General features: G+C 42.7%; 1 protein-coding gene across 2 annotated transcripts in view; it reads right to left on the bottom strand.

Annotated features, from left to right (window-relative positions):
- inf2 (inverted formin 2) overlaps positions 1 to 25,184 on the bottom strand; it is an 81,626-nt gene that overhangs the window by 42,744 nt on the left and 13,698 nt on the right. Inside the window, exons 1-2 of one of the 2 annotated variants that reach the window (XM_055640631.1) lie at positions 11,210 to 13,068; positions 3,002 to 3,415 (exon numbers count right to left, since the gene is read on the bottom strand). In XM_055640631.1, the coding sequence (XP_055496606.1) occupies positions 3,002 to 3,395 (394 nt within the window). In that variant the 5' untranslated portion in view covers positions 3,396 to 3,415; positions 11,210 to 13,068. Of the gene's footprint in view, positions 1 to 3,001; positions 3,416 to 11,209; positions 13,069 to 25,184 lie in introns of those variants that run through there. The other variant, XM_055640632.1, reaches the window with a different exon arrangement.

Raw genomic sequence — 25,184 nt, 5'->3', positions numbered from 1 at the left:
TCTTTGGAGTTTGGGAGTAAAAACAGGAGAACCTACAAACTCTGTACAGACTGGAACCCGTAGTTAGGAATGAACCCGGCCCTGGTGTTGGAAGGCAGCAACTTTCCATTGCGCCACCGTGCTGCTCTGGTGTGTACGGAGTGGATGAAAAAGTGGAATAACATGGAACAAGTGTGAACGGGTGATTGATGGTCGGCATGAACTTGGTGGGCCTGTATAAACTAAACTAGACTAAAAATTAATAATTTTAGACCAGTGGAACACAATTCAAATCCTGGATTTTTAGTTCATTTTAAGATACTGTTATTTGTTTTTAAATCTCTGAATGGGCTCGCCCCGCCTTACCTCTCTGAGCTGCTCCACCCATACGCTCCTGCCCGGTCCCACAGGTCAGCTGGTCAGCTGCTCCTGGAGGTACCGAGGTCTAGTCGGAGGCTTAGAGGGGATAGAGCTTTCTCTGTTGCTGCTCCGGCACTCTGGAACACCCTGCCGTTGCACATCAGACAGGCCCCCTCACTGTCCATCTTCAAATCCAGTGTTTTTGGTGTTTTTGATGTTTCTTTATTTTACATGTCTTTTCCTACTATTTCTTTTGATTGTTATTTTTGGTGTGTATTAACTTTTTTTGTCAATGATTAGTGATGTACAGCACTTTGTTGCAACTATGTTTGTTTTTAAAGTGCTCTATAAATAAAATTATTATTATTATTTATTATAAGTATTTCAGTTAATCACTTGATTTGATCATCGGAAAATTTTATCTTTGCTGAACTAAACATTATTAAAAGATTGGTTCAATATTGGCTCTAAATATTCTAAAGCTCTTCCTGTCAAAGAAACCAATCTTTTGTATGTGTATTGTAATTTCCACGCATGAATATTTAAAGAAGTAAAATATTTCAGTGCTCTTTATTTTAAGAAGTGTATGATGTTTCAGCTTTTTCTTTAATCAAGCATGCGTTCCGATCTTTAATTCGTATCATGTTTATAAAATTAATTTGTGCCTTCTTGTTACTTAACTTGTGGCTTGTGTCTTCTGATTCTGGTGTGTGGTGCCTTAGAATACTTTAATGCAATTGACTGTTTAGCCAGATGTTGACATCTCTGTTCTTTAGGTGCAGTGATTGTTAGCATCTGGCTAACCAGCTAATTACATAAGACCATAAGATATAGGAGCAGAATTAGGCCATTCGACCCATCCAGTCTGCTACGCCATTCTATCATGGCTGATCGATTTCGCTCTCTCAACCCGATTCTCTGCCTTCTCCCCATAACCTTTAGTGCCCTTACTGATTAATTTACCTATCAATTTCCGCTTTAAAAAAAACTTCAATTACTCCACTGCCATCTGTGGCAATGAATTTCATCGATTGTCTACCCTCTGGTTAAATAAATTCCTCATCATCTCCATCCTAAAGGTACATCCTTTTTGAAGTTTTCCACATTAATGTATTCTAAGCGATGACAGATGACTGGTCTGGGTGGGCATTTGCAAAAGGAGAAGCACATGCCATAAGGGGAATTTGCTTTAAAGACAGTGGCTAGACCTATTGCTTTACCATTTGGTGCAAATTTTGGGCCATATATTGTAGATTATAGAAAACATTATTTGTTTGAAGATGTTAATTTTGGTCATATCTGATCAAACTAATTTTTTAAAATTATTAATAGTTTTTATTGAGTTGCAGAAATTATAATCATATGCCGAACCTCCATTTTATTTATTTTGTTCATTTTAGTTTCCATTTCCTGTGAAATCTAGAAAGAAGGAATTACAGATGCTGGTTAATGCACAAAAGGTCACAAAGTGCTGGAGTAACTCAACGGGTTAGGCAGCATCTCTGGAAAACATGGTTAGGTGACGTTTCAGGTCAAGACCCTTCTTCAAACTGATTGTAAGGGGAGGGGAGGAGAGAGAAGAAGAAAGTCATCTCTGGAGAGAACAGATGGGTGACGTTTCGATTCGGGACCCTTTATTCTCCAGAGATGCTGCCTGACCCGCCACGTCATCCTGAAATATCACCTAACCACATTCTCCAGAGATAGTTTAGTTTTGAGATACAGGGTGGAAATGGGACCTACGGCCGACTGAGTCCGCGCCAACCAGCAATCACCCATGCACTAGTTCTATCCTACCCACTAGGGACAATCTTTGGAATGTGGGAGGAGACCGGAGCACCTGGAGGAAACCCACATGGTCACAGGGAGAACGTGCTGACTCCGTACAGACAGTACCCTTAGTCAGGATCGAACACGGGTCACTGCTTCTCTAAGGCAGCAACTCTACTGCTGTGCCACTGTGCTGCGTGACTCGCTGAGTTACTCCAGCACGCTGTGTCCTGTGAAATCTATTGGTGCACTGAGGATAAACCTGGCCTACAAATAATGGAAACATTATTAACAATGGAACAGCACATTAACGCTCCACAGTAACATTGACAGATAGACACAAAATGCTGGAGTAACTCAGCGGGTCAGACATCATCTCTGGTGAAAAGGAAACATGCCAAACATTTTAACTCCCTTTCCCATTCCCATGATGACCTTTCTGTCCCGGGCCTCCACTGTCAGAGTGAGGCCTCTCACAAGTTGAAGGAACAGAACCTCATATTTTGCTTGTGTAGCTTACAGTCCAACGGTATGAAAATAGATTTCTCTATATTCAAGTAACTTCTGCATTCCTTCCCCTCCTCCTCCACCCTTGTTGTTCTACTAGTTCCACTGTCCGCATCCTTGTATCTTCTGTCCTTAGCACATGTCAACAAAGGGCCATTATTGACCACCCTTCCTGGTCATCTGTTGCGGCCTTGTTTCGTTCTGGCCTTTTCTATCTTCCAGTCTGAAGAAGGGCTCCGACCTGAAACGTCACCTATTCTTTTTCTCCAGAAATGCTGGCTAACCCGCTGAGTTACTCCAGCACTTTGTGTCTATCCTCATTATAAACCAGCATCTGCAGTTCCTTCCTACACATTTTGTCCACCGAGACATGTTTAGTTCATACCTTGAGAAAGTTTCCGAATGTAGCCTTCGTTATTTATGATGTAGTCGATGCCCTTTAAAGAGTTCATCACAGCCCGCACACATTTCACACAGGTGAGCTGCAGGAGTGCATCGGTGATCTTTGCCACCCCTCTCCCGGACAATCTGGCCAGGGCCTCCAGTAGTAAATCAAGCCCATCAAGTTCCAGGAACTGGACCATCCAGTCATTGCTGCTATTTTCTAGTCGCTTCTTCAGGCCTGAGTAGTTCACAACAGTCGGGATCTGCAGCCAGCGTATACAGAGTTCGGGCTCAGCATTTTCCAAGTTGGCCTCTGTATTGTCTGTGTCTGGGCTAGTGACCTTCTCTTTCACAAGGGCCCATTTCTTCGATTTGTTCTCCTGCTTTGCAGCCATGATACGTATTCTTGGTTTGCCTGCGGAATAGAATGTGAAGAGCTTGTTAGAAAATGTCTTGGATTTTGAAAGTTAATCAAATATATGTCTCTGCTTGCAACAGCACTGGTATGACTGCACCTGAGTGCAGGTCTGCACCAGCAGCAGAAGAATATTCCAGCTACACAAAAAAGCTGGAGAAACTCAGCGGGTGCAGCAGCATCTATGGAGCGAAGGAAATAGGCAATGTTTCGGGCCGAAACCCTTCTTCAGACGTTGCCTATTTCCTTCGCTCCATAGATGCTGCTGCACCCGCTGAGTTTCTCCAGCTTTTTTGTGTAACCTTCGATTCTCCAGCATCTGCAGTTCCCTCTTAAACACAGAATATTCCAGCTGTTGGTTTTCATTTTTTAAATGACCCAATTTCGTCATGCTGTGACATGCAATTTTTATACAAAAACAACATACAAAACCCTAATACAGCACAGGTAAGTAATTTATCCCGATAATCCACTTCATTGAGTGATATGTGATCTAATCCTACATATCTGCTCTCCCACAAAGTTGTTCAGTAACAGATTCAAAACAATTCTGGAAGAGAATTCCAAACATCCATCGCCTTTTTCACACAGCAGTGTTTCCTAATTTTTCTCCAGAAAACCCTAATTCCCATATTTGGTCTGATGACATCTAATTTTAGTCATAGTCATGCAGCCTCAGACAGTCTCTTAGCTTACCATGTCTGTGCTGACTGTTAATCATTTCCTATAGGTCTACACAAGTCTTGACCCGAAACTTCATCAATTCCTTCTCTCTATTCCAGCATTTTGTGTCTACCCACATACATTTTATATTGTTCTAACACAATTAGTTTGTCTTGTCAGCCTGGCTCTCTTGCAGAATAGGGCCAGAGCTCGCCCAAAATCAGATTCAAACATCTTCCAGCTAATTTTGAGAGCGGAATCTTTGCGGTGATAATACTCTGCATAAAAATGGAAAAGGAAAATGGGAAACGAGATAAATGTTTTCTTTGGGATTCAGACTAATCCCACACAGAGAGAATGAAACTGTTGAACTGAGTAGCACAGTGGTGCACCTGGTAGAACTGCTGCCTTGCAGTGTCAATTCTCTCCTCGGGTGCTGTCTACATGTAGTTTGCATGTTCTCCCTATGACCACACTGGTGTCCTTCATGTGATCCTGTTCCTCCCACATCCCAGTATCATGCAGCTTCGTAGGCTAATTGGCCACTGTAAATTGCCTCTAGCGTGCAGGTGAGTAATAGGGCAAATTGATGAAAAACCAGGGATAATTGAAAACAATGGGATTAATGTAGCATTAGTGTAAATGGTGCCTGATGGTTGGCATGGAGTTGGTGGGTCCAAGGGGTCATTACTATGTTACCTTGATTAATCTGCTGCTGTTTGTTGACCTCTGGTAAATAAAGTCCAAAGTCTGCAGCTTACTGAAGTGAAAATGGACACAAAATGCTGGAGTAACTCAACAGGACAGGCAGCATCTCTGAAGGACATGGATATGTCACGTTTTGGGTCGACAACCCTCTTCAGACAACTGAAGTGAAGGAAAGTCAATCTCTGTAACATAGTAGTTTAGGGTTTGATGTTGAATGTGCTGCTGTTGTTACTTTGATTAATTTCCACTAATGAACAACGGTCTGTACCTCCTCTGCTCACAAGTGCTTTGAATATGTTGCAATGACTCGGGAATGAATCTGCAGTGAACTTTAGAATTTTCGTCATTAAGTTTTGTTTAATTTTCCCTCATTAGGAAGGATGGGTGAAGGTTCGGGTCAGGACCCTTCTCCAGAAGTCTAAAGAAGGCTCCCGACCCAAAATGTCACTCATCCTATTTCTCCAGAGATGCTACCTGACCCGTTGAGTTACTCCAGCACTTTGTGTCTATTATTTGATAATAACCCAATTGAACTGTAAATCAGCTTTTCAAATTGAGGAAATGGTCATGTCAGTGAGTCAGGAGGTTGGTGCATCCTAATTTAATTTTCCAGCTTCCTGCTCTTCAGACTTGGAATAAGTTGCTGACAGCTGCTTGACAAGTTTAAATGGATATCAAGCCACCAGACTGAGATCTGGTTTATATTTTTCATTCCTGCACAAGTGAGAGTGTCTCTGTCAAAGCCAGATTTCACTATTTCTTCGTCAACCAAGATATTTCATAAATTCATGGCTCTGCAGAAGAGTTGGGTGAAGGAGCTCATTTCAGAGATTGGATGTTAAATTCGGCATGTTCTTGCTCCCATTTGGTTGCTAAAGGGAGTACATGGCAGAAATACAGCATTGGAAAATGCTGGCAATTCTCCTGAGCATACAGGAACCTCGTGGGAGTAATAGATTGTGAAATTTAATCCAGTATTAAGTTTACTCCATGATGAAGCGCAAAATAAAATTTTAAAAAGCAAAATATTTATGACATGACATCATTCTAACAGTCACTTCCAACAGTGACCACGGACCAAGGCAATATTAGTTTAAATCATTAACAAAGTATTGTATGTTTGAGACATTCCCTTATTAATTGTTAATACATTATATTAGTACTCAAATGTTTAAATAGCCTCCTTTGTTTAGAATGAGTCTAGATATGGAGAAGGAATGGTGCAGAGGGTTGGGTGGAGCAAGGTGCTGCCTGGATTAGGGGTATTTAGCTACAAAGAGAGGTTGGATTGCTTTCTCTCGAGTGCCAGAGGTTGAGAGGAGAACTGATAGAAGTATATAACATTATGAGAGGCATAGATAGGGTAGACAGCCAGAACCTTTTTCTCAGAGTGGAAATACTAGTAGGCATAGCTTTAAGGCGAGAGGGTCAAAGTTCAAAAGGGAATGTGCGGTGAAAGTTTTTACCAAGAAGGTGGTGAGTGCCTGGAACATATTGCCAGATGTGGTGGTGGAGGCCGGTAAGATAGTGGCATTTAAGAGGCTTTTATTAATGATGTATGGATATACAAGGAATGGAGGGATATGGGTCATGTGCAGGCAGATCAGTTTAGCTAGGCATCGTATTTGGCCCAAACATTGTGGGAATATAAGCCTGTTCTGAGGTACATTGTTCTGTTTTATATTCCATGAAGTCAGCATGAGTGAACTTGAAATACTTGGGTTATTGTGAACAGTTTCTGCATTATACTGTATGTAATTAATACCTAACGGGCTTATGAAATGCAGTCACTTACATTAAATGTGAAGAAGTTAAGACTTGACAAATAGAAATGTGTGTGACAACATAAAAATATCAGTTATATTTATGAAGTCTTTTTCAAGTCAAGATCCTTGGCCGTTTCTTTACTGTCCCGGGAAATTAGCTGCCTTTACGTTTTCAAATCAATCATTTTTTTCTCTCACGCCCAAAAATTGGAAGTTCACACTCCTGACCTTCTCCGAACTCACAAATTTGGGCTGCTCCCCAAGGAACCCTGCTTGTCACCCTTGACTAACTAACTGTCTCCTTCCCATTGGTTGATTGTCTATTTGATAACAATACCTTGTTTTTCTCTGCAAAGACACTGTTTGCTTTGTCAATCATTTCCATTATTTTATGTCCCTTTTACTCATGGTCAGGAAGTGATCAATGCTCAAATGCAAATCCTAGCTGGATTCTTTGGCTTCATGCACCTAATGCAAAGTTATGCATGCAGGCCAAGTGTCAGGATGGGCATCAAGCAGGGATGTCTATTGTCACCATTCCTGTTCCTCCTGGCAATTGACTGGATCATGATGGAAACAACTGAAGGGAAAAGAAATGGAATTCAGTGGACAATGTGGGAGCAGCTCGATGATCTTGACTTTGCAGATGACATAGGTCTCCTTTCACACACACAGATACAAATGCAGGAGAAGACGAACAGACTCAAAAGCTGCAACAAAACCTGGTCTTACACCCAATACTGCAAAGACACAGGTGATGAGGATCCACTCCAAAACCAGCAACCCTATCCTTATGCACAGCACTGCTCTAGAGGAGGTAGAAACATTCATCAGCATTTATGCTAGAATATTTATTTCTAAATAACTAAAGCCATTTAGAACAGAGATGAGGAAACACTTTTTCTTACAGAGAGTGGTGAGTCTGTGGAATTCTTTGTGGAGGCCGGTTCTCTGGATGCTTTCAAGAGAGCTAAATAGGGCTCTTAAAAATAGCGGAGTCAAGGGATATGGGGAGAAGCCAGGAACGGGGTACCGATTGGGGATGATCAGCCATGATCACATTGAATGACGATGTTGGCTCGAAGGGCCGAATGGCCTACTCCAGCACCTATTGTCTATTGCCTATTGTCTATTCACATACCTAGGCAGTGTTGGGGACATCACCGGAGGGACAGAGGCAGACATAAAAAGTAAAATCAATAAGGCTAGGATGGTGTTTAATATGCTTAGGAAGATCTGAAGCTCAAAACACATCTCAACACCAAAATATGCATCTTTAACTCAAATATGAAACAGGTGATGCTGTATGGATCAGAGACATAGAAACAACAAAACACACTACAAGCAAGCTGGAAACATTCACTAACACCTGCCTTAGGAGAATACTTAACATCTGGTGGAGAGACAAAGTAAGCAATGTGGACCTGTGGAAAATAACAAGCCAGGACCCCATTGACTTACAAATTCGAAGGAGAAAATGGAGTTGGATTGGACACACCCTCAGGAAACCTGCCACAAACATCACTCGGCAAGCCCTGAAATGGAACCCCCAAGGAAAAAGGAAAAGTGGTCGCCCCAGGACCAGCTGGAGAAGAGGTGTCCAGACAAAAATGTCTGAGAGTGGGCTCAACTGCGGAGATCTCGAAAGAATTGCCAACAACCTAGTCAAATTGGTCAATGGCCCCTGCTCCCTAGAGGAGTAAAGGGCTTAAGAAGAACAAGAAGAAGATTCCAGCAAGCATCAAGGTACACATATGAATGGATTAACAACCTATCAATCAATATTACCAAAGATAGACACAAAGTGCTGGAGTAACTTGGCAGGACAGGCAGTATCTCTGGAGAATAGAGGGTCCAGAATCGAAACGTCACCCATCTGTTCTCTCCAGAGATGCTGCCTGATACGCCAAGATACTCCAGCACTTTGTGTCTATGATATAAACCAGCATCCGCGACTCTCTCCTAGATATTTTTAATGAATTTTCATTTTATTAATCATATTTAGTTTAGTTTAGTTCATTGTCACGTGTGCCAAGGTACAGTGAAAACTTTTGTTGCGTGCTATCCAGTCAGCAAATAGACTATATATGATTATGATTAAGCTGTCAACAGTGTACAGATACAGGATAAAGGGAATAACGTTTAGTACACGTCCAGGAAAGTCCGATTAAAGACTTGGATGAAGCTGTTCTCAAACCATGCTGTGATGCATCCCGATAGAATGTTTTCTACAGCGCATCAGTAGAAGTTGGGGAGAGTTGTTGCGGACATGCCAAACTTCTTAAGCCATCTAAGGAAGTAGAAGTGTTGGTGTGCTTAGAGAAACAATGGATATAGCGTTTGTTGGGGAAAAGGGAACTGAGGTAACTTGTCGCCCGTGATCCTACGTGGAGCCTTCCCCTACTTTGAGTTCTTATGTCTTTGAATGTGTTCATGGGTCTGTTAATGGGCAGGGATGAGAACTAGTGACATTAGGATTGGACATGAGAGTAAATACCTTATATACAAATACAATTGTGTGCAAAGTATGTTGAAATAAAGTTATCCTGAGGGATTTGACCTTGCTTTTTATCCAAAGTAGCAAAGATAAACAATTGAATAAAAAACAAATGTTTCTTACAGATTCCTCTGGTTTGTTATTTGTTACCAGGATTTTGACATAGGTATATAGTAGAGGTCTAAAATCATTGGTGTTGCTTGCTAACCTGATGGTAGCACTGAGCAGATGTAGAAAGGCCTAGAACCACTCCCATCTTTTACTTGTCGGTGAAGCAGGACATGTGTCAGCAAGTAGTAATGTTATCTGTGTTAGTATAATATTGTCAATGTTATCTTCTTTATATAACAGCAGAAACAATTAACAAACCATTCTCCTCCCTTTCCAACTGATTAATATTTTATTTGACCTATAGAAAGAAGAAATTGGGTCTTTCTTCATTAACTTTCCAAGTTAATTATACAATATGTACATGCGTAATTTGCTTTGTGGTGATCAACAATAACTGGTATCAGCAATATAATTTGCCCCAGAAGTGCTGGAGTAAATCAGTGGGTCAGGCAGTATCTTCAGCGAACATGAGTTACTTCTCTGAGTGTCTTTTTTTTAATATATCTAATCAAACTTTTTTTCTACTCAATGAAGAATCACTTATCAACTGACATGTGTGCACATAAGTGTACAAAATCATGAGAGGAATAGATCGGGTAAATGCGCAGACTTTTGCCCAGAGTAGGGGAATCAAAATCCAGAGAACATAGGTTTAAGGCGAGGAGAGAAAGATTTAGTAGGAACCTGAGGGGTAAATGTTTTACACAAAGGGTGGTGGATGTCTGGAACAAGCTGCCGAGGAGGTAGTTAAGGCAGGTACTATCGCAACATTTAAGAAACGTTTAGACAGGTACATGGAAAAGGCTGGTCTAGATGGATATAGGCCAAACGCAGGCAGATGGGACTGGTGTAGATGTGGCATGTTGGTCAGTGTGGGCAAGTTGGTTTGAAGGGCCTCTTTCCACGCTGTATGACTCTGTCTAGTCACAGAATGTGCACACATCAAATGCTGGCAGCCTTCAACTGATACTACAGCTGTTTTTATGCCGTCCTTTCTCTTTCCCTGCCTAGTGCCAGGCAGTATAATATCAGTACAAAGGATCTTTGGTTTGGACTGGGATGTGCAGAAAAATCTTCACACTGCATTATGAATCTTCAGAGTTTTTTATCTCAAAAGTTGATGATATTCAGGAATGCGACCAAACATTTATTTAGCTCGAAAAAGCGAGAGATTGCGGATCACTCAGAAATGTGGAAATCAGAGATCAACGTTCAATGCAGTGCAAGGTTATACACTACAATCAGGACAAGGGATGGAAACTAAACAGAGGGGAGATTAAAAGCTGGATCAAGGAGAGGTTGTCATATGGAGAGGGGAGATTGGAGGCTGGGATCAGGGCACTGAGGGTGGGGTATGGAGCGAGTGTGTGAAGCAGGCAAACTATCCCCAGCTGGTAAGGAGAATGGCCATTGGTCTGTGGTTCAGTGGGATAGCACAGTGGCACAGAGGTAGAGTTGCGGTGCGGCCTTACAACGCAGAGACTCAGGTTCGAACCTGACTGCGGGTGCTATTTGTACGGAGTTTGTACATTCTTCCTGTGACTGCGTGGGTTTTCCTTGTTTTCTCCCACATTTCAAATATATGCAGGTTTGTAGGTTAATTAGATTCTGCAAATTGCCCCTAGTATGTGGGATTTGGCTGATTGTTGTTTGGCGCGGACTCGGTAGATCGAAAGGACAGTCAGTATTTCTGCGCTATATCTCTAAACTAAACTAAATCCTCTTCAACCAGGTTTAAATCTACTTTGATTCAATCAATCATGAGACTGGCCAAAGACCAATCTCTATCAAAAATATATTGATCAATTCAACGTGATTAAATTCTTAATATTGTTATGTTTGTTCAAAACCATGAAATGAACACACATTTCATTAAATTAATGCTCTACATACTTGTTTTGAATTGACAGAGGAAATACAGCATTAACCAAGCATACTTCATCATCATCACACTTCACTCAGTGGACTGAATCCTCATGACTGGAAAGTTTAACTTACTCTAAACTATAACCTTATTGTTGAATACTAATGCAGTATGAAAGATCTTACCCAGGAGTTGCACGTGCAGAATAGCTGTTGCCTTCTCTTCAAATATCCTCGGATTTTACAATGAATCCCCTTGATTTACACCAAACTTTTAAAGGTATCCTGCTTGCCAGTGTTTCTAAAGTGAAATTCTTCACGAAGATAATGTGTACTAGCTGCACAGGCATCTGTACTGAGCCACTGTGACTAACGCAACGAAAACCCTTGCACTGTGCCTCTGCAAGCAGATTTCAGAGATTGAATTGCTAATCACAGCACAGTGGCTGCCAACATCAATGACTAATTCCTTTCTGCTGTTTCAGCCAAAAACCCACAAGTGATTATATTATACATCAGACTGATGTTCTTTTCAAAAGCTGGTTGAATGGTATACACAGTGGGTCACATGAAAATAATAAAATAACACAAAACGTGGAAACCATTTTGTAGTGAATTTACAATTGCCTTGGACAATGTAAGGACAAACTTTTCAAGTTTGTCACAGGTGCTAACTTTTTATTTTATTAATCCTAAGCATTTTGCTTAAAAAGTTCAGACAAAATGAATCAGGTACTTCAACTGATGTAGACGCAAAATGCTGGAGTAACTCGGGGTTAGGCAGCATCTCTGGAGAGAAGGAATGGGTGATGTTTCCGGTCAAGACCCTTCTTCAGACCTTCGATTTAAACCAGCATCTGCAGTTATTTCCTACACACTTCAACTGATGTGACAGATCATGATAGAACTTGTAATCACATGAAATACAAGACGACATCTTATTTCGGTGCAAACTTAGTTTTTACATTATGTGGTAAATTATTTAAGGAATTATTCTTCGTGTGTGTATGTGTCTCTACATGATACGTGTAATATGTGTCAGTGTATCTGAATTTTTGGAAAATGTCTTTATTCAGACACTTATGCTTGAAGCTGGTTAGTCAAAAAATCAAAATAGGATCCAATTCAAATCACAAGAAAGGCAGGCCTATCTTGTAGGAGCAGAAAACCATTAGAAGCATTGCAGTACAGAAAAGCTTTCATTCGTAATGGGGTCAATGGAACAAACAACATTAATCCATAGAGTCAACATCACATGATTTTGCTACCTGACCCGCTGAGCACTTTGTGTCTTTATCACTACCGGTAGAAACATAGAAAATAGGTGCAGGAGGAGGCCATTCGGCCCTTCGAGCCAGCACCGCCATTCATTGTGATCATGGCTAATCGTCCCCAAATCAATAACCCGTGCCTGCCTTCTCCCCAGATCCCTTGATTCCACTAGCCCCTAGAGTTCTATCTAACTCTCTCTTAAATCCATCCAGTGATTTGGCCTCCACTGCCCGCTGTGGCAGGGAATTCCACAAATTCACAACTCTCTGGATGAAAAAGTTTTTTCTCACCTCAGTCTTAAATGGCCTCCCCTTTATTCTAATACTGTGGCCCCTGGTTCTGGACTCGCCCAACATTGGGACCATTTTTCCTGCATCTAGCTCGTCCAGTCCTTTATAATTTTATGTTTCTATAAGATTTCCTTCTAAACTCCAGCCTAGTCTTTTCAATCTTTCCTCACATGACAGTCCCGCCATCCCAGGGATCAATCTCGAGGACCTACGCTGCATTGCCTCAATCACAAGGATGTACTTCCTCAAATTAGGAGACCAAAACTGTACACAATACTCCAGATGTGGTCTCACCAGAGCCCTATACAACTGCAGAACCTCTTTACTCTTTGTGGTGTATGTAATTAACATATTTGATGTCTTGCACAATGGGACACATGCACAGGAGAGACTCAAGGTGGCGTCCTGAAATAAAGAAGCTTGTTAGTTTTACTCCCGTGTCTGAGTGTTCTTTAAAGTCAGTTCCAAGCACCAAATACACAACACTCCTATACTAAAATCCTCTTGTTATGAAGGCCAACATTCCATTAGCTTTCATCACTGCCTGCTGTACCACACGCCAACTTTCAGTGACTGGTGTACAAGGACACCCAGGTCTCACTGCACCTCCCCCTTCAATTCAATTCAATTCAATTTAACTTTAATGTCATTGCACAAATACAAGTATGGGTACAACGAAATGCAGTTTAGCGTCAGTCCTTAGTATAGTGCAATATAGAAATAAAAATACAGAATAATCAAACAATGTGGACAGAGAGACTGGAGAAATCTATCGGCAGGACTCCGAGTTCAGCAATGTGACGGTATTATTGTAGAGGCTGTTCCTCATCCTACTATTACGAGACCTGAGGCTCCTGTACCACCTCCCGGATGGGAGGAGGGCAAACAGTCCATGGTTGGGGTGGGAGGGGTCTTTAATGATCTTCCCGGCCCGTCTCAGACACCGTTTTCGGTGGAGGGCATCCATGGCAGGGAGCGGGGCACCGATGATGTACTGCGCGGTTTTCACCACCCGTTGTAGTACCTTCCTGCCCGCTACGGTGCAACTGCTGTACCATACCGTGAAGCAGGTGGTCAGGAAGGATGCTTCAATGGTACAGCGGTAAAAGTTGGTCAGGATCTGGGGGGACAGGTGAGCTTTCTTGAGCCTCCTCAGGAAGTAAAGGCGCTGCTGTGCCTTTTTGATCAGCTTGGAGGTGTTGGGGGACCAGGACAGATCCTCCGAGATGTGTACCCCGAGGAATTTGTAGTTGGAGACGCGCTCCACCTCAGTCCCGTTTATATGGATGGGGGTATGTCTGCCCCCTCTGGTTTTCCTGAAGTCGACAATAATTTCCTTCGTCTTCTTGGCTAACCTAACCCCATTGGATAATAATAACCTAACCCTTACCTAACCTAACCCCATTGGATAATAATCTGCCCCCTGTAAATTGGGGAATTCAGGCCTGCAGTTTGCCAAATGTTAATGATCAAGCCCAGGCAGCTCTCTTTTAATGGCATGTAATTTCCTCATTCACTTATTAGTGCTGTTTGGGTGTTGTTGCCCTGGAGGGTTGGAAAGAGGTGTTTTTAGAACCTTAAATTGAAATGCTAAAGCTTGTTTTGTTATCAGCACATTAGTGAGAGTGCAAAATGGGATCTTTTGCTCCAGCTATAGCAGGGTCTGTACTCATAGGAAGGGCAGAATGAGAATCGGCACCAGAGCTGTCTCTTAGTCATCAAGTCATAGAGTCATAGAGCACAGAAACTGGCCCTTTGGCCCATCTTGCCCACATGTGTAAGGAGTTATGGGGAGAAGGCAGGAGAATGGGGTTAGGTGGGAGGGATAGATCAGCCATGGTTGAATGGTGGAGTAGACTTGATGGGCCGAATGGCCTATTTCTGCTCCTATCACATGGCCTTATGTCCAACATGCCCCATCTACACCAGCCCGCGTGGGCCAATATTCCTATAAACCTTAAGGTAGAAACAAAAAACTACAGATGCTGGTTTATAGCAAAGATAGACACAAAGTGCTGGAGTAACTCAGTCAGGCAGCATCTCTGGAGAAATCTTTTAGGTTGGGTCCCATCTTCAGGCCTGTTCCTCCTCTCTGAAGAAGGGTCCCGAGCCGAAACGTCACCCATCATTTTCTCCAGAGATGCTGCCTTACCTGCTGAAGTACTCCAGCACTTTGTGTATATCTCTCTAAACCTTGACTGCACTAACCATGAGCAGAAATACTATCAAGGATGAGGACCGCTCCAGAGCATTTAACAAGTGTTTCAATGTCTATGCTCCTAATGAAGACATGTGTTTGGACATGTACTGAGGTACAGTGAAAAACCTTTGTTTGCACGCTATCCAGTCAAAGAAAGAACTATGCATTATTACATTCAAGCCATCCACAGTGTACAGATAAAGTTAAAGGGTACAACTTTTGGTGCAAAATAAAGTCTGATTAAAGTCTGATTAAAGGTAGTACAAAGGTCTCCAGGACCCGCTGAGTTACTCCAGTGTGTTGTGCATGCTGCCTGACCCGTTGAGTTATTCCAGTACTTTGTGCCTCTATTTGGAAAACCAGCATCTGCAGTTCCTTGTTATGTTATAATGTTAGTTTGTTGTTCTTCTGTCCAACAGTGGTGTTTTTTCCCAGTTTAAAAAGAGGACAAAATCTGAGGGAATTGATTAAAGGCAGGGAAATTACTGGAAAAGAAGGGAGAAAGTTCATGTCAGATTCATTTAAAAAATATATATATATATTTTTACAGCCAAAATATATTCAATGGTATTTTTGGAGCGGAATTTGCAGGGAGCTATGTCTCGATTTTGGAGCACACTGACTGAGTGCGTTGAAGGCGGAGACACTCACAACATCTAAGAAGTATTTTGATGAGCACTTGAATTACCAAGGCAAGGATACAGACCAAGCGCTGATAAATGGGATCAGTATAGATGGAGTCTGGATGGCATGGACAGGGTGGGCCAAAGGGTCTGTTCCTGGGCTAACTGTCACCATCAGGCTACCAATGGTTTATAATCACTGGGATATCATTTGAAACTAAAGACTCAAGAAATTGTTCTGTCATGCCCATAAAAACATTTTCTATCCTAATAGGCCAATCTCACGGGGTGACTTGACGCAAGAGTTAACCAGAGTTGAACATCGTGGGAACCTCGTGCGATAACCATACGGCATTACTGGACCACCGTGGACCACCGTGGCGCTAACGGCAGGTACTCGTGTAACTTGGTGACTCGGGAGAAAATTCAAGCCAGCTTGAATTTCTCCAAGAGTGACTTGTACACTTGTGGTTGAACATTGCAACATTATATGGACGTAGTGGCCAGTGCGATATCCATAATAACTCTTACGTTTACCGTGGGAACTCCTGCGAACGGTGAACCCGGAAGCTGGACAGAGGGGACAGAAGGTGAGTAAAAATTGTCTTCTGTGGGATTGAATTTAAAAAATAAAGATTTGCATCCGCATATGGACATCAACTTATTCATGAGTTATGTTAAGAAAATAACTATAATCTTTAAAAAGGGACTTTACTGACAGGTCCCGCATTTTTATGGTCCGTGAGAAATTTTTCACATGTACTTCTTTGAGAGATACAGCTCGGAGTCCTCGCCGACTAGCGATCGATGCCTTTCCGAAGCAGGGTCCGGAACGCTACCAATCAATGTTCTCCAGAGACCCGTGTAAGGAGTGAACTGCACATGCTGGTTTAAACCGAAGACAGACACAAAAAGCTGGAGTAACTCAGCGAGTCAAGCAGCATCTCTGGAGAAAAATAGGTGATGTTTCGGGACGAGACACATCTTCAGACTCAATTCCGATTAGGATGTCTGAAGAAGGGTTCCGATTCGAATCGCCACCTATTCTTTTTCTCCAGAGATGCTGCCTGACCCGCTGACTTACTCCAGCTTTTTATGTTTTTCTTCCCAGATCTGACTTACCTGCTGAGTTACACCAACATTTTGTGTCCTTTTGTGCGTATTAACCAGCATCTGCAGTTCCTTTAGACATTACCTAACTTCAGATTTTAGAGATATAGCGCGGAAACAGGCCCTTCGGCCCATCGAGTCCGCGCCGACCACCTATTCTTATACACTCCAGGAACAATTTTACAATGTTACCGAAGCCGATTAACTTACAAACCTGTAATCTCTGGAGTGTGAGAGGAAACCGGTGCACTCGGAGAAAACCCACGCGGTCACAGGGAGAACATACAAACTCCATACAGAAGGCACCCATGGTTAGGATCGAACCCCGGTCTCTGGGGCTGTGAGGCAGCAACTCTACCACTGTGCCGCATGTAGTCAGATTTAATAAATTGCTGGTGTTGCTTCCAAAGACAGAGGCATTGATAATATTAGATCAGAATTGCATCTTTCCGCTAATAGAGTCAATTATTAGTCAATTAATAATAGAATCAATTATTGTTGGTGACATTTCACCTAGGAATATCAGACTATTTTCGCAGAGGTAAGGGCCAATTAGGCCTAGCAAAAGGTATGAACACTTTTAAACGTTTTTATTTCCGACTATTTTGTCAAATGCAAATACAGGGAGAATGATCAAAGTGCTCACATGGCTCACTCTGTTAGAAGCGTTCTGAGTTTAAATGTTCCGTGTATTCCTTCTTAAAGTATAAATTTTTGTGTGGCCAGGGGTGCGATTGAGAACAGCTGGGAAAGGGCGGAGGGGGCGTCACGAATAACTGCGTTTCCCTGGCCATATTATGGCCCATTCCACAACCGTTACATTAATCAAGCTCTGTCTAACTCCGCCTTCACACCATCCCCCTGTGACATGGGTTAGTCATCGCTGGGCGGGCTGTGGGCCGAATGGCCTGCCAACGGGAGTCAGAGACTGACACTGAGATCCATTGTGCAGGAAGGAACTGCGGATGCTGGTTTATACCGAAGATAGACACAACCGCCACTTGTTCATTTTCTCCAGATATGTTGCCTAACCCATTGAGTTACTCCAACATTTTGTGTCTGTGTTCACTATAAACATTGAATTATTTAATTTTAGGTACCTTATACTCTCTCTCTCTCTCTCCCCCGCCCACCCCCTCCTGCCCCCCCCCCCCCCCCCCATGCAGTAAATGTTGGTTAACCAGTCCAAGGTTTGCAACGATGGTTCCCTCTTGGGATCACACTATCCCTAGCCAACAATTGGCCTATCAGGGAACCAAATATAGACATAAAGTGCTGGAGTGATTCAGTGGGTCAGGCAGCATATCTGGAGGAAAGGGTTAGGCGACATTTCGGGTCGGGACCCCTCTTCAAAATACCCTGCTGAGGTCATCTGTTGTTGGCCCTGATTTGTCCCGGTCTTTTCTTGCTTCCAGTTCCCCCCTACAATCATCCCGAAGAAAGGTCCCGATCAAAAATGGAATCTATTCCTTTTCTCCAGAGATGTTGCTTGGCCCAGCTGAGTTACTCCAGCATTTTGTGTCTAACTTGCTGATTAAGACTGTTTTTGATTATCAAGGATTCTGCGCTGACTCTTTACTCTGAAACACACGTTGGAAATTTACACTTGGGCGCAACTAACATCGTCTAAGTAATGTGGCATCTTCCTGCAGTAAAGTCACGGCAGTACAGGCATGTCTCCAAATGAGCCAATTCAACCAAGGGAGGATATTTATAGTGTGTGAAAAAAAAAGTGACATCATTTGTGCCACGTGCACTTCACAGTTCACAATGTTCATTCAAGATTTAACGGGAAAGCTCGGGAGACGGACAAGTCACTCGCACAAATAACAGAAATGCCGAGTACCGTGGGAACTCTTTATCTACCCCCCGTTATATCGTGTGATATCGTGCTAGACCACGACCACTTCACTCTGGTTACATCTTGCGTCAAGTCGCCCCGTGAGATTGGCCTATTAATATGCAATTTCCTCCCTCCCTGACATGGGCATGTGGGTCAGGCAGTGGTGAGAAATCAATCTGTTCCACTGACCTTGTGTCACTGGCCTTTTTGGGCATTGGTCAATGTGGGCAATTACATGATCTGGCACTGTTTCCATTAAATTGATATGGCAACACAGGATGTTAGGAATAATTAATATGTAACTGGCATCCAGCATTATAACAGTGGGCAGGAAGGCAAGAAAATTGCAAATGACCCATCCTAGGAGCTTCAACATTTTGTTTGTTGAGTCAATATATTTGTATTCCGTGGCCGGCTTGATTGTAATAATCTATAGTCTTTCCGCTGACTGAATAGCATGCAACATAAAGCTTTTCACTGTACCTCGGTTCACATGACAATAAATTAAATGAACTAACTAACTAATTTCAATGGTACAGTCTGAAGAAGGGTTTCGGCCCAAAACGTTACCTATCTCCTTCGCTCCATAGATGCTGCTGCACCCGCTGAGTTTCGCCAGCATTTTTGTGTACCTTCGATTTTCCAGCATCTGCAGTTCCTTCTTGATAACTAATTTCAATACCCGACTGAGAAGTTGTCCTCTGCATTTACAAGGCTGTGTTTGGCCCTCTGTTGCAGCTGTCCAAACGCTCAACTGACCATTCTCATCTCTCCTCAATGTGGACTTTGAGTCACAGGAACCCTGCTGAATGTTGTTTAGTTTAGAGACACAGTGTGGAAACAAGTCCTTCAGCCCATCAAGACCAGGCTGACCAACGATCACCCATATACTAGTTCTATCTTACACCCTGGAGACAATTTACAGAGCCAATTAACCAACAAAACTGTATGTCCTTGTAACGTGGGGGGAAACCGGAACACCAGGAGAAATCACACACGGTCACAAGGAGAAGGTACATACTCGGCACAAGCTGCTCCCGCAGTCAGGATCGAACCCGGGTCTCTGACGCTGTGAGATTGCAATTCTACCACTGCGCCACTGTGCTACACTATTATGTCCAGCTCAGATGTTTCACCATTGGCACAGATATTAGGTCTACTTGATAACCTGCGAGATTTCTGCTGTTGCGTGTAATTGCGTGTGTCCGAGGCATGGATTTTGCAGTTATTGGTGGTGACACTGTCAGCAGTTGCTGCCTTTGCAATGTGAAACAGCAACTTCTGGAATTCCCACACGCGCATTTAAACACGGAAACCCCGAAGATGTGATCCACAATTGCCCATCTTCCTCGTAGTATCATCTTTAACATTCTTATTCACAAGTCAGTGATCTGTGGAGAACTTGATATATTTGTGACCTGCTCATGCTGTAAAATAACCTGAGTACATTGTTAAAGAAAGAACTGCAGATGCTGGAAAAACCAAAGGTAGACTAAAATGCTGGAGAAACTGTTATGCAACATTAGCTGTAAATAATTTTTAAAGCACAATTACTGTTTAATAACCAATGTGGTGTTTATCAACTCATTTTATATGTGTAGGTAGATTTTCCATCAAATTATTAACAGTTCAAAGTATTTCAATTATTTTTGTCGATGTTAAGAAGTGTTTCTGATATTTTAATTTCAGCAGTTTTATAGTCATAACATCTCATCCATGCCATCCAAGATGCCTCATCTAAACCCATTAGTCCCACTAGCCCAATTTGGCCCATATCCCTCTAAATTATTCCGATCCATGTACCTGTCCAAGTGCCTTTCAAATGCTGTAATAGTACCTGTCTCTATTGCTTACTATGGCAGCTCATTCCATGTACCCACCTCCCTTGGTGTGAAAATGTTGCCCCTCAGATTCCTATGAAATGTTGTTCCTCTTGCTTTACACCCCTGACCTCTATTTCTTAAATTCCTTACCCTGAACTTGTGCCCAAAGGTCCTTCTGTATATTAACTTTATAGAGAGGAATCTTGGGCTGCAAGGTATGTGTCACTTAATGTACATGTTTTGACAGTATTATATGATGCAAGATGCATTCCTACACACTTGTCTGGATTAAATTCCATCTGCCAATTCTCCGCCTATCTTTCCATCTGATTTATGACTTACTGTATCCTTTCGTAACCTTCTTTGCTATCTACCACTTTGCCAATTAACCGTGTCATCAGCCAACTTACTTGTCAGACCTTTTGTCATATACATATCTAACAAAATTGTTTTTTATTTTCTGGCTTTCTATCTGAAGGGAATGTTTTCTTGTGACTGGCTGCCTAACGTGCTTGATGCTATCCCTGTAGCTAAATACCAAGGACATTTGAGAGCGGATGCCTGACCATAAATGATACCAGCAACAGGAAGCCCACTCCATGCAGCTTGCTCAATCTTTGTTTGAGGTCTGTGGCGAGGACTGTTACTTTATTTCCAAGAATCACAAGATCCAGGCCAGGCTGAATTTCTATTCTCTTTTGAGCTGCAGGCACACGATATACGAGTTGTCAAGTCAACAATGTTTTATTGTCATATAGTTTATAGTTTTAGTTTCTTCCCAACAACCACCAGGCTTCCCCTTTGAACTATGAACTGCCTTGATTGCACTAGGTTCAGTGTGGGAACAGGCCCTTCGGCCCACTGAGTCCGCACTGACTAATGATCACATGTACATTAGTTCTGTCCTACACACTAGGGAACAAATTACAGAGGCCAGTTAACCTACAAACCTGAACGTCTTTGGGATGTGGGAGGAAACCGGAGCACCCGGAGAAAGCCCATGTGGTCGCAGAGAAAATATACAAACTCCATATAGACAGTACCAGTAGTCAGGATTGAATTTGGGTCTCTGGCGCTGTAAAGGCAGCAACTCTGCCACTGCGCCACTATGCTGCCCTAAATGGAACCATGACATTCTTATTTGCAGCAACACAACAGGTATGTAAACATGGTACTCAGTAGATACCATAATATACAACAAAAAGGAGTTCAATAAATTAAAAAAAAACACAATATAGTGCAAAAACAAAAGCAAAGCACGGTCCCAAGTCCCCAGGGCAGTTCATAGTACATAGTTTAATTGGAGTTTGTGGTGTTTAATAGCCTGATGATTGGAAGGGGAAGCTGTTCCTGAACCTGGATGTTACAGTTTTCAGGCTCCGACCTTCTTCCCGACTATGGCAGGAGTGAAATGAGAGAGTGGTCAGAGTGGCGTGGGTCTCTGATGAAGCTGGCCAAATGTAAAATCTGGTTTGTATTCTCGATTAAGGCTTTGGGAGAACTGGCTGCAAGTTTGCAGGAGCTACAATGATTTATGCTGAAGTTGAAAATAATTCTCCTGTCAGATCCGGAGGCACGATATTATGTTAGGGATGATACGAAATAAGAACAAAGGGTGTATTTTACCTTGAAAGTTGTGTTACAGGTAGATAGCTTAGTTACTGTAAGAAGGCTTTTAGCACATTGGCCATCATTGGCAAAAGTAATAAGTATAGAAGTTGGGGGGTTAAGTTACAGTTGCACAAGGCATCCGTGATGCCACATTTAGAGTATTGTGTTCAGTTTTGGTCACCCTGTTATAGGAAAGATGTTGTTAAGCTAGAAAGGGTGCAGAGAAGATTTACGAGGATGTTGCCAATACTAGAGGACCTGAGCTATAGGGAGATGATGTAAAAGGTATAGGTTTGTCATAGTGATGGATACTGACATCCAGTGAAAAACTTTTGTTTGCGTGCATTGAAGGCAAATTATACCATACCTAAGTGCAATTATACCATGCATGCTATGGAAACATCTATGGAACATAGATTATAATGTAAAAAAAGGCATAAAGATGCTGGAGATGCTGCGTAACCCGCTGTGTTACTCCAGAGCGTTGTGTTTTTTTGTAAACCAGCATCTGCAGATCATTGTAACTGCAGAATATCATGTTGCAGCTACAGAGAAAGTGCAGATAAAAATGTGCAACCTTGGGCTAAGAAAGCGTGATTGCATCATGATTGTGTTGGAGATGCCAAATTTCCCAGCTGTTTTATCCCACCAATAAGCATTATATGTCTTAGTCACAGTCAGCAGTAGAGAGGAACATGGAAGGAAAAAAGCCGAATGAAGCAGTCACTGGCTGTGGCTGAAGAGGAAACATGTTGTCTGGGCTGCCACGTGACCATCTGGAGGCTAACCATAAGACACACACCTAGGTCTGATCACCCTGCGGTGGGCCTGCCTCGACTGAGGGTCTCTTGTGATAAAAGGCCGAAACACCCAGTGACGTTGAGGTACACAACTGAAGATGTGTCTGATTGGTAGCAAAATCACCTGGTGGTCACCCCCAAGAATACCGGGTGTCAGTTGTGGTGAAAAACCTTAGGGATTGTAACATCCAGTCCTACTAATCAATCTGAACATCTGGATCAAACCAGTGACCATTGCAAAAGAGCAGCTGGCAACCAGGGAAAGACCTAGTGATGGTCTGGAGAGACTACTGACTGGAGGGAATAACCCCACCGGGGCTGGCATGGGCTAGCTCCTCACGCCAGCAGGATCCATCGCTAATCAGCGTTTTGGATCCACCCTTATATTGCTACGGAAGGAATCGACTGTGAATAAGAGAACTAGCACAGCAATTGACAGAGCAGCAGCACCGGCAGGACATAAGCTATGAAGCTGCATCTGTGGCTGGGAAAAGATAACATCAGAGAAGGGTCTCAAGACCCACCAGGGCAGGAAAAAGTGCCTGGGAGAGCTTGGTGAGGGGCCTCGCATTGACCATTACTTTCTAAGAGGTAGGCCAAATCAGTCGCGTGAAGCCCAGTGGCAGGTTAACCACCACAGCTGTTCCACAGGGTATCAGCACCCCAGGACGAAGCTCAACCAAGCACTGTCCCACCGATGGACACGAGTCCAGAGCCCAACCAGCCACAGAGCGGTAGAGATGAAGATGAAAGGAAAAAAGCCGCATGAAGCAGTCACTGGCTGTGGCTGAAGAGAAAAGATGCTGTCTGGGCTGCCACGTGACCATCTAGAGGCTAACCCAGGTCTGATCATCCTGCGGTGGACCTGCCTCGACTGAGGGTGTTATATGATAAACGGCCGAAACACCCAGTGGCGTTGAGGTACACAACTGAAGATGTGTCTGATTAGTAGCAAAATCACCTGGTGGTCATCCCCAAGAATACCAAATGTCAATTGTAGTGAAAAACCTTAGGGATTGTAACATCCATTCTACTAATCAATCTTATAGTGCGCAGGTATAACTCTTTCAGATTGAATAATTCTACCAATTTTTTACTGGATTTTTAGCAAACAGTGGTGAGATTTAGCAGCAACAGTTCTATGGTCTTGAATACTGCTTAGCAGTTTAATTGAACAAGTTATCAGTTGTCATTGAAAGTAATTACCAGGTGGTCGTGTTTAGATTTATAAAAGGCTTTTTGATGTTTTGTGCCTACAAAGAAGTGCTGGTTGACATTAGCGTGAATATATAATATGCTGAAAATATACTGCCTTAAGGGCCTGTCACACTTACGCCCTAAAGTAGATTTCACCAAAAAATTTCAACACGTTGAAAATCAAGCGGCAACCAGAAAAAGGTACGACTCTTTGGCCGACTACTCACGACCAAAGTGTCGGCACCCCGCGACATGTCGCCCAAAGAGTCGTATCTTTTTCTGGTCATGTTGAAATTTTTCGACGACCTACTGCGACTATGACAGGTGCCGGCAATCGCCGAAAAAAATCGCGTAAGTGGGACAGGCCCTTATGGGGTTTCTACCCGCAGCCTGCATTTTAAACATACCTGCATGACAGTTAATGGATAAAAACACAAAGTGCTGGAGTAACTCAGCGGCCAGGCAGCATCTCTGGAGAACATGGATAGGTGACATTTCGGGTTGGGATCCTTCTTCAGGTAACTCCAGCACGTTTATTTTTTTTTTGTAAACCAGTATCTGCAGTTTCTTGTTCCTACATTTGCTGGAAATTGGAGATATATTAAGATAATTTTGCCTAAATTCGTAATGTAGTTTTCAGGTTATTGAAAATGATATGTGATCCAGTGAAGATTAAATGTCAGTATCAGTGTCATGGTTTTTTATTGGCTGAAATCATAGGAACCTGAGGTGTCACCTTTTTACACAAAGGGTGGTGGGTGTGTGGAACGAGCTGCCAGAGGAGGATGTTGAAGCATGTACTATCTCAATGTTTAAGAAATGTTTAGACAGGTACATGGATAGGATAGGTTTAGAGGGATATGGGCCAAAAGCAGGCAGGTGGGACTAGTGTAGATGGGGCATCTTGGTCAGTGTGGGCAAGTTGGGCCGAAGAGCTGTATGGCTCTATGACTCTGTATGATTATTATCAAAGGCCATAAGATCATAAGAGATAGGGGCAGAATTAGGCCATTTGATCCATCAATATTTGGCCCATAGGGTTGTACGGTGGCATAGTGGTAGAATTGCTGCCAAAGAACCTGGTTTGATCCTGATCACGGGTGCTGTCTGTACTGAGTTTCTCCTTGTGACCATGTGGGTTTTCTCCAGGTGCTCCGGTTTCCTCCCACACTCCAAAGATGTGCAGGTTTGAAGGTTATTTGGCTTCAGTATAAATTGTAAATTGTCTCTAGTGTGTAGGATAGTGCTAGTGATCACTGGTTCGCATGGACTTGGTGGGCCAAGGGGCCTGTTTCTACACTGTATCTCGAAAGTCTAAAGTCCATATTTATTGAAGAGTTATACTGTTGTGATTTGTTGCTACCCAGTTATGAAATGCTACATTCAGTAATA

This window comes from Leucoraja erinacea, chromosome 9, assembly GCF_028641065.1.
Source record: "Leucoraja erinacea ecotype New England chromosome 9, Leri_hhj_1, whole genome shotgun sequence".
NCBI lineage: Eukaryota > Metazoa > Chordata > Chondrichthyes > Rajiformes > Rajidae > Leucoraja > Leucoraja erinaceus.
This window is presented reverse-complemented; position numbering and strand designations above follow the sequence as displayed.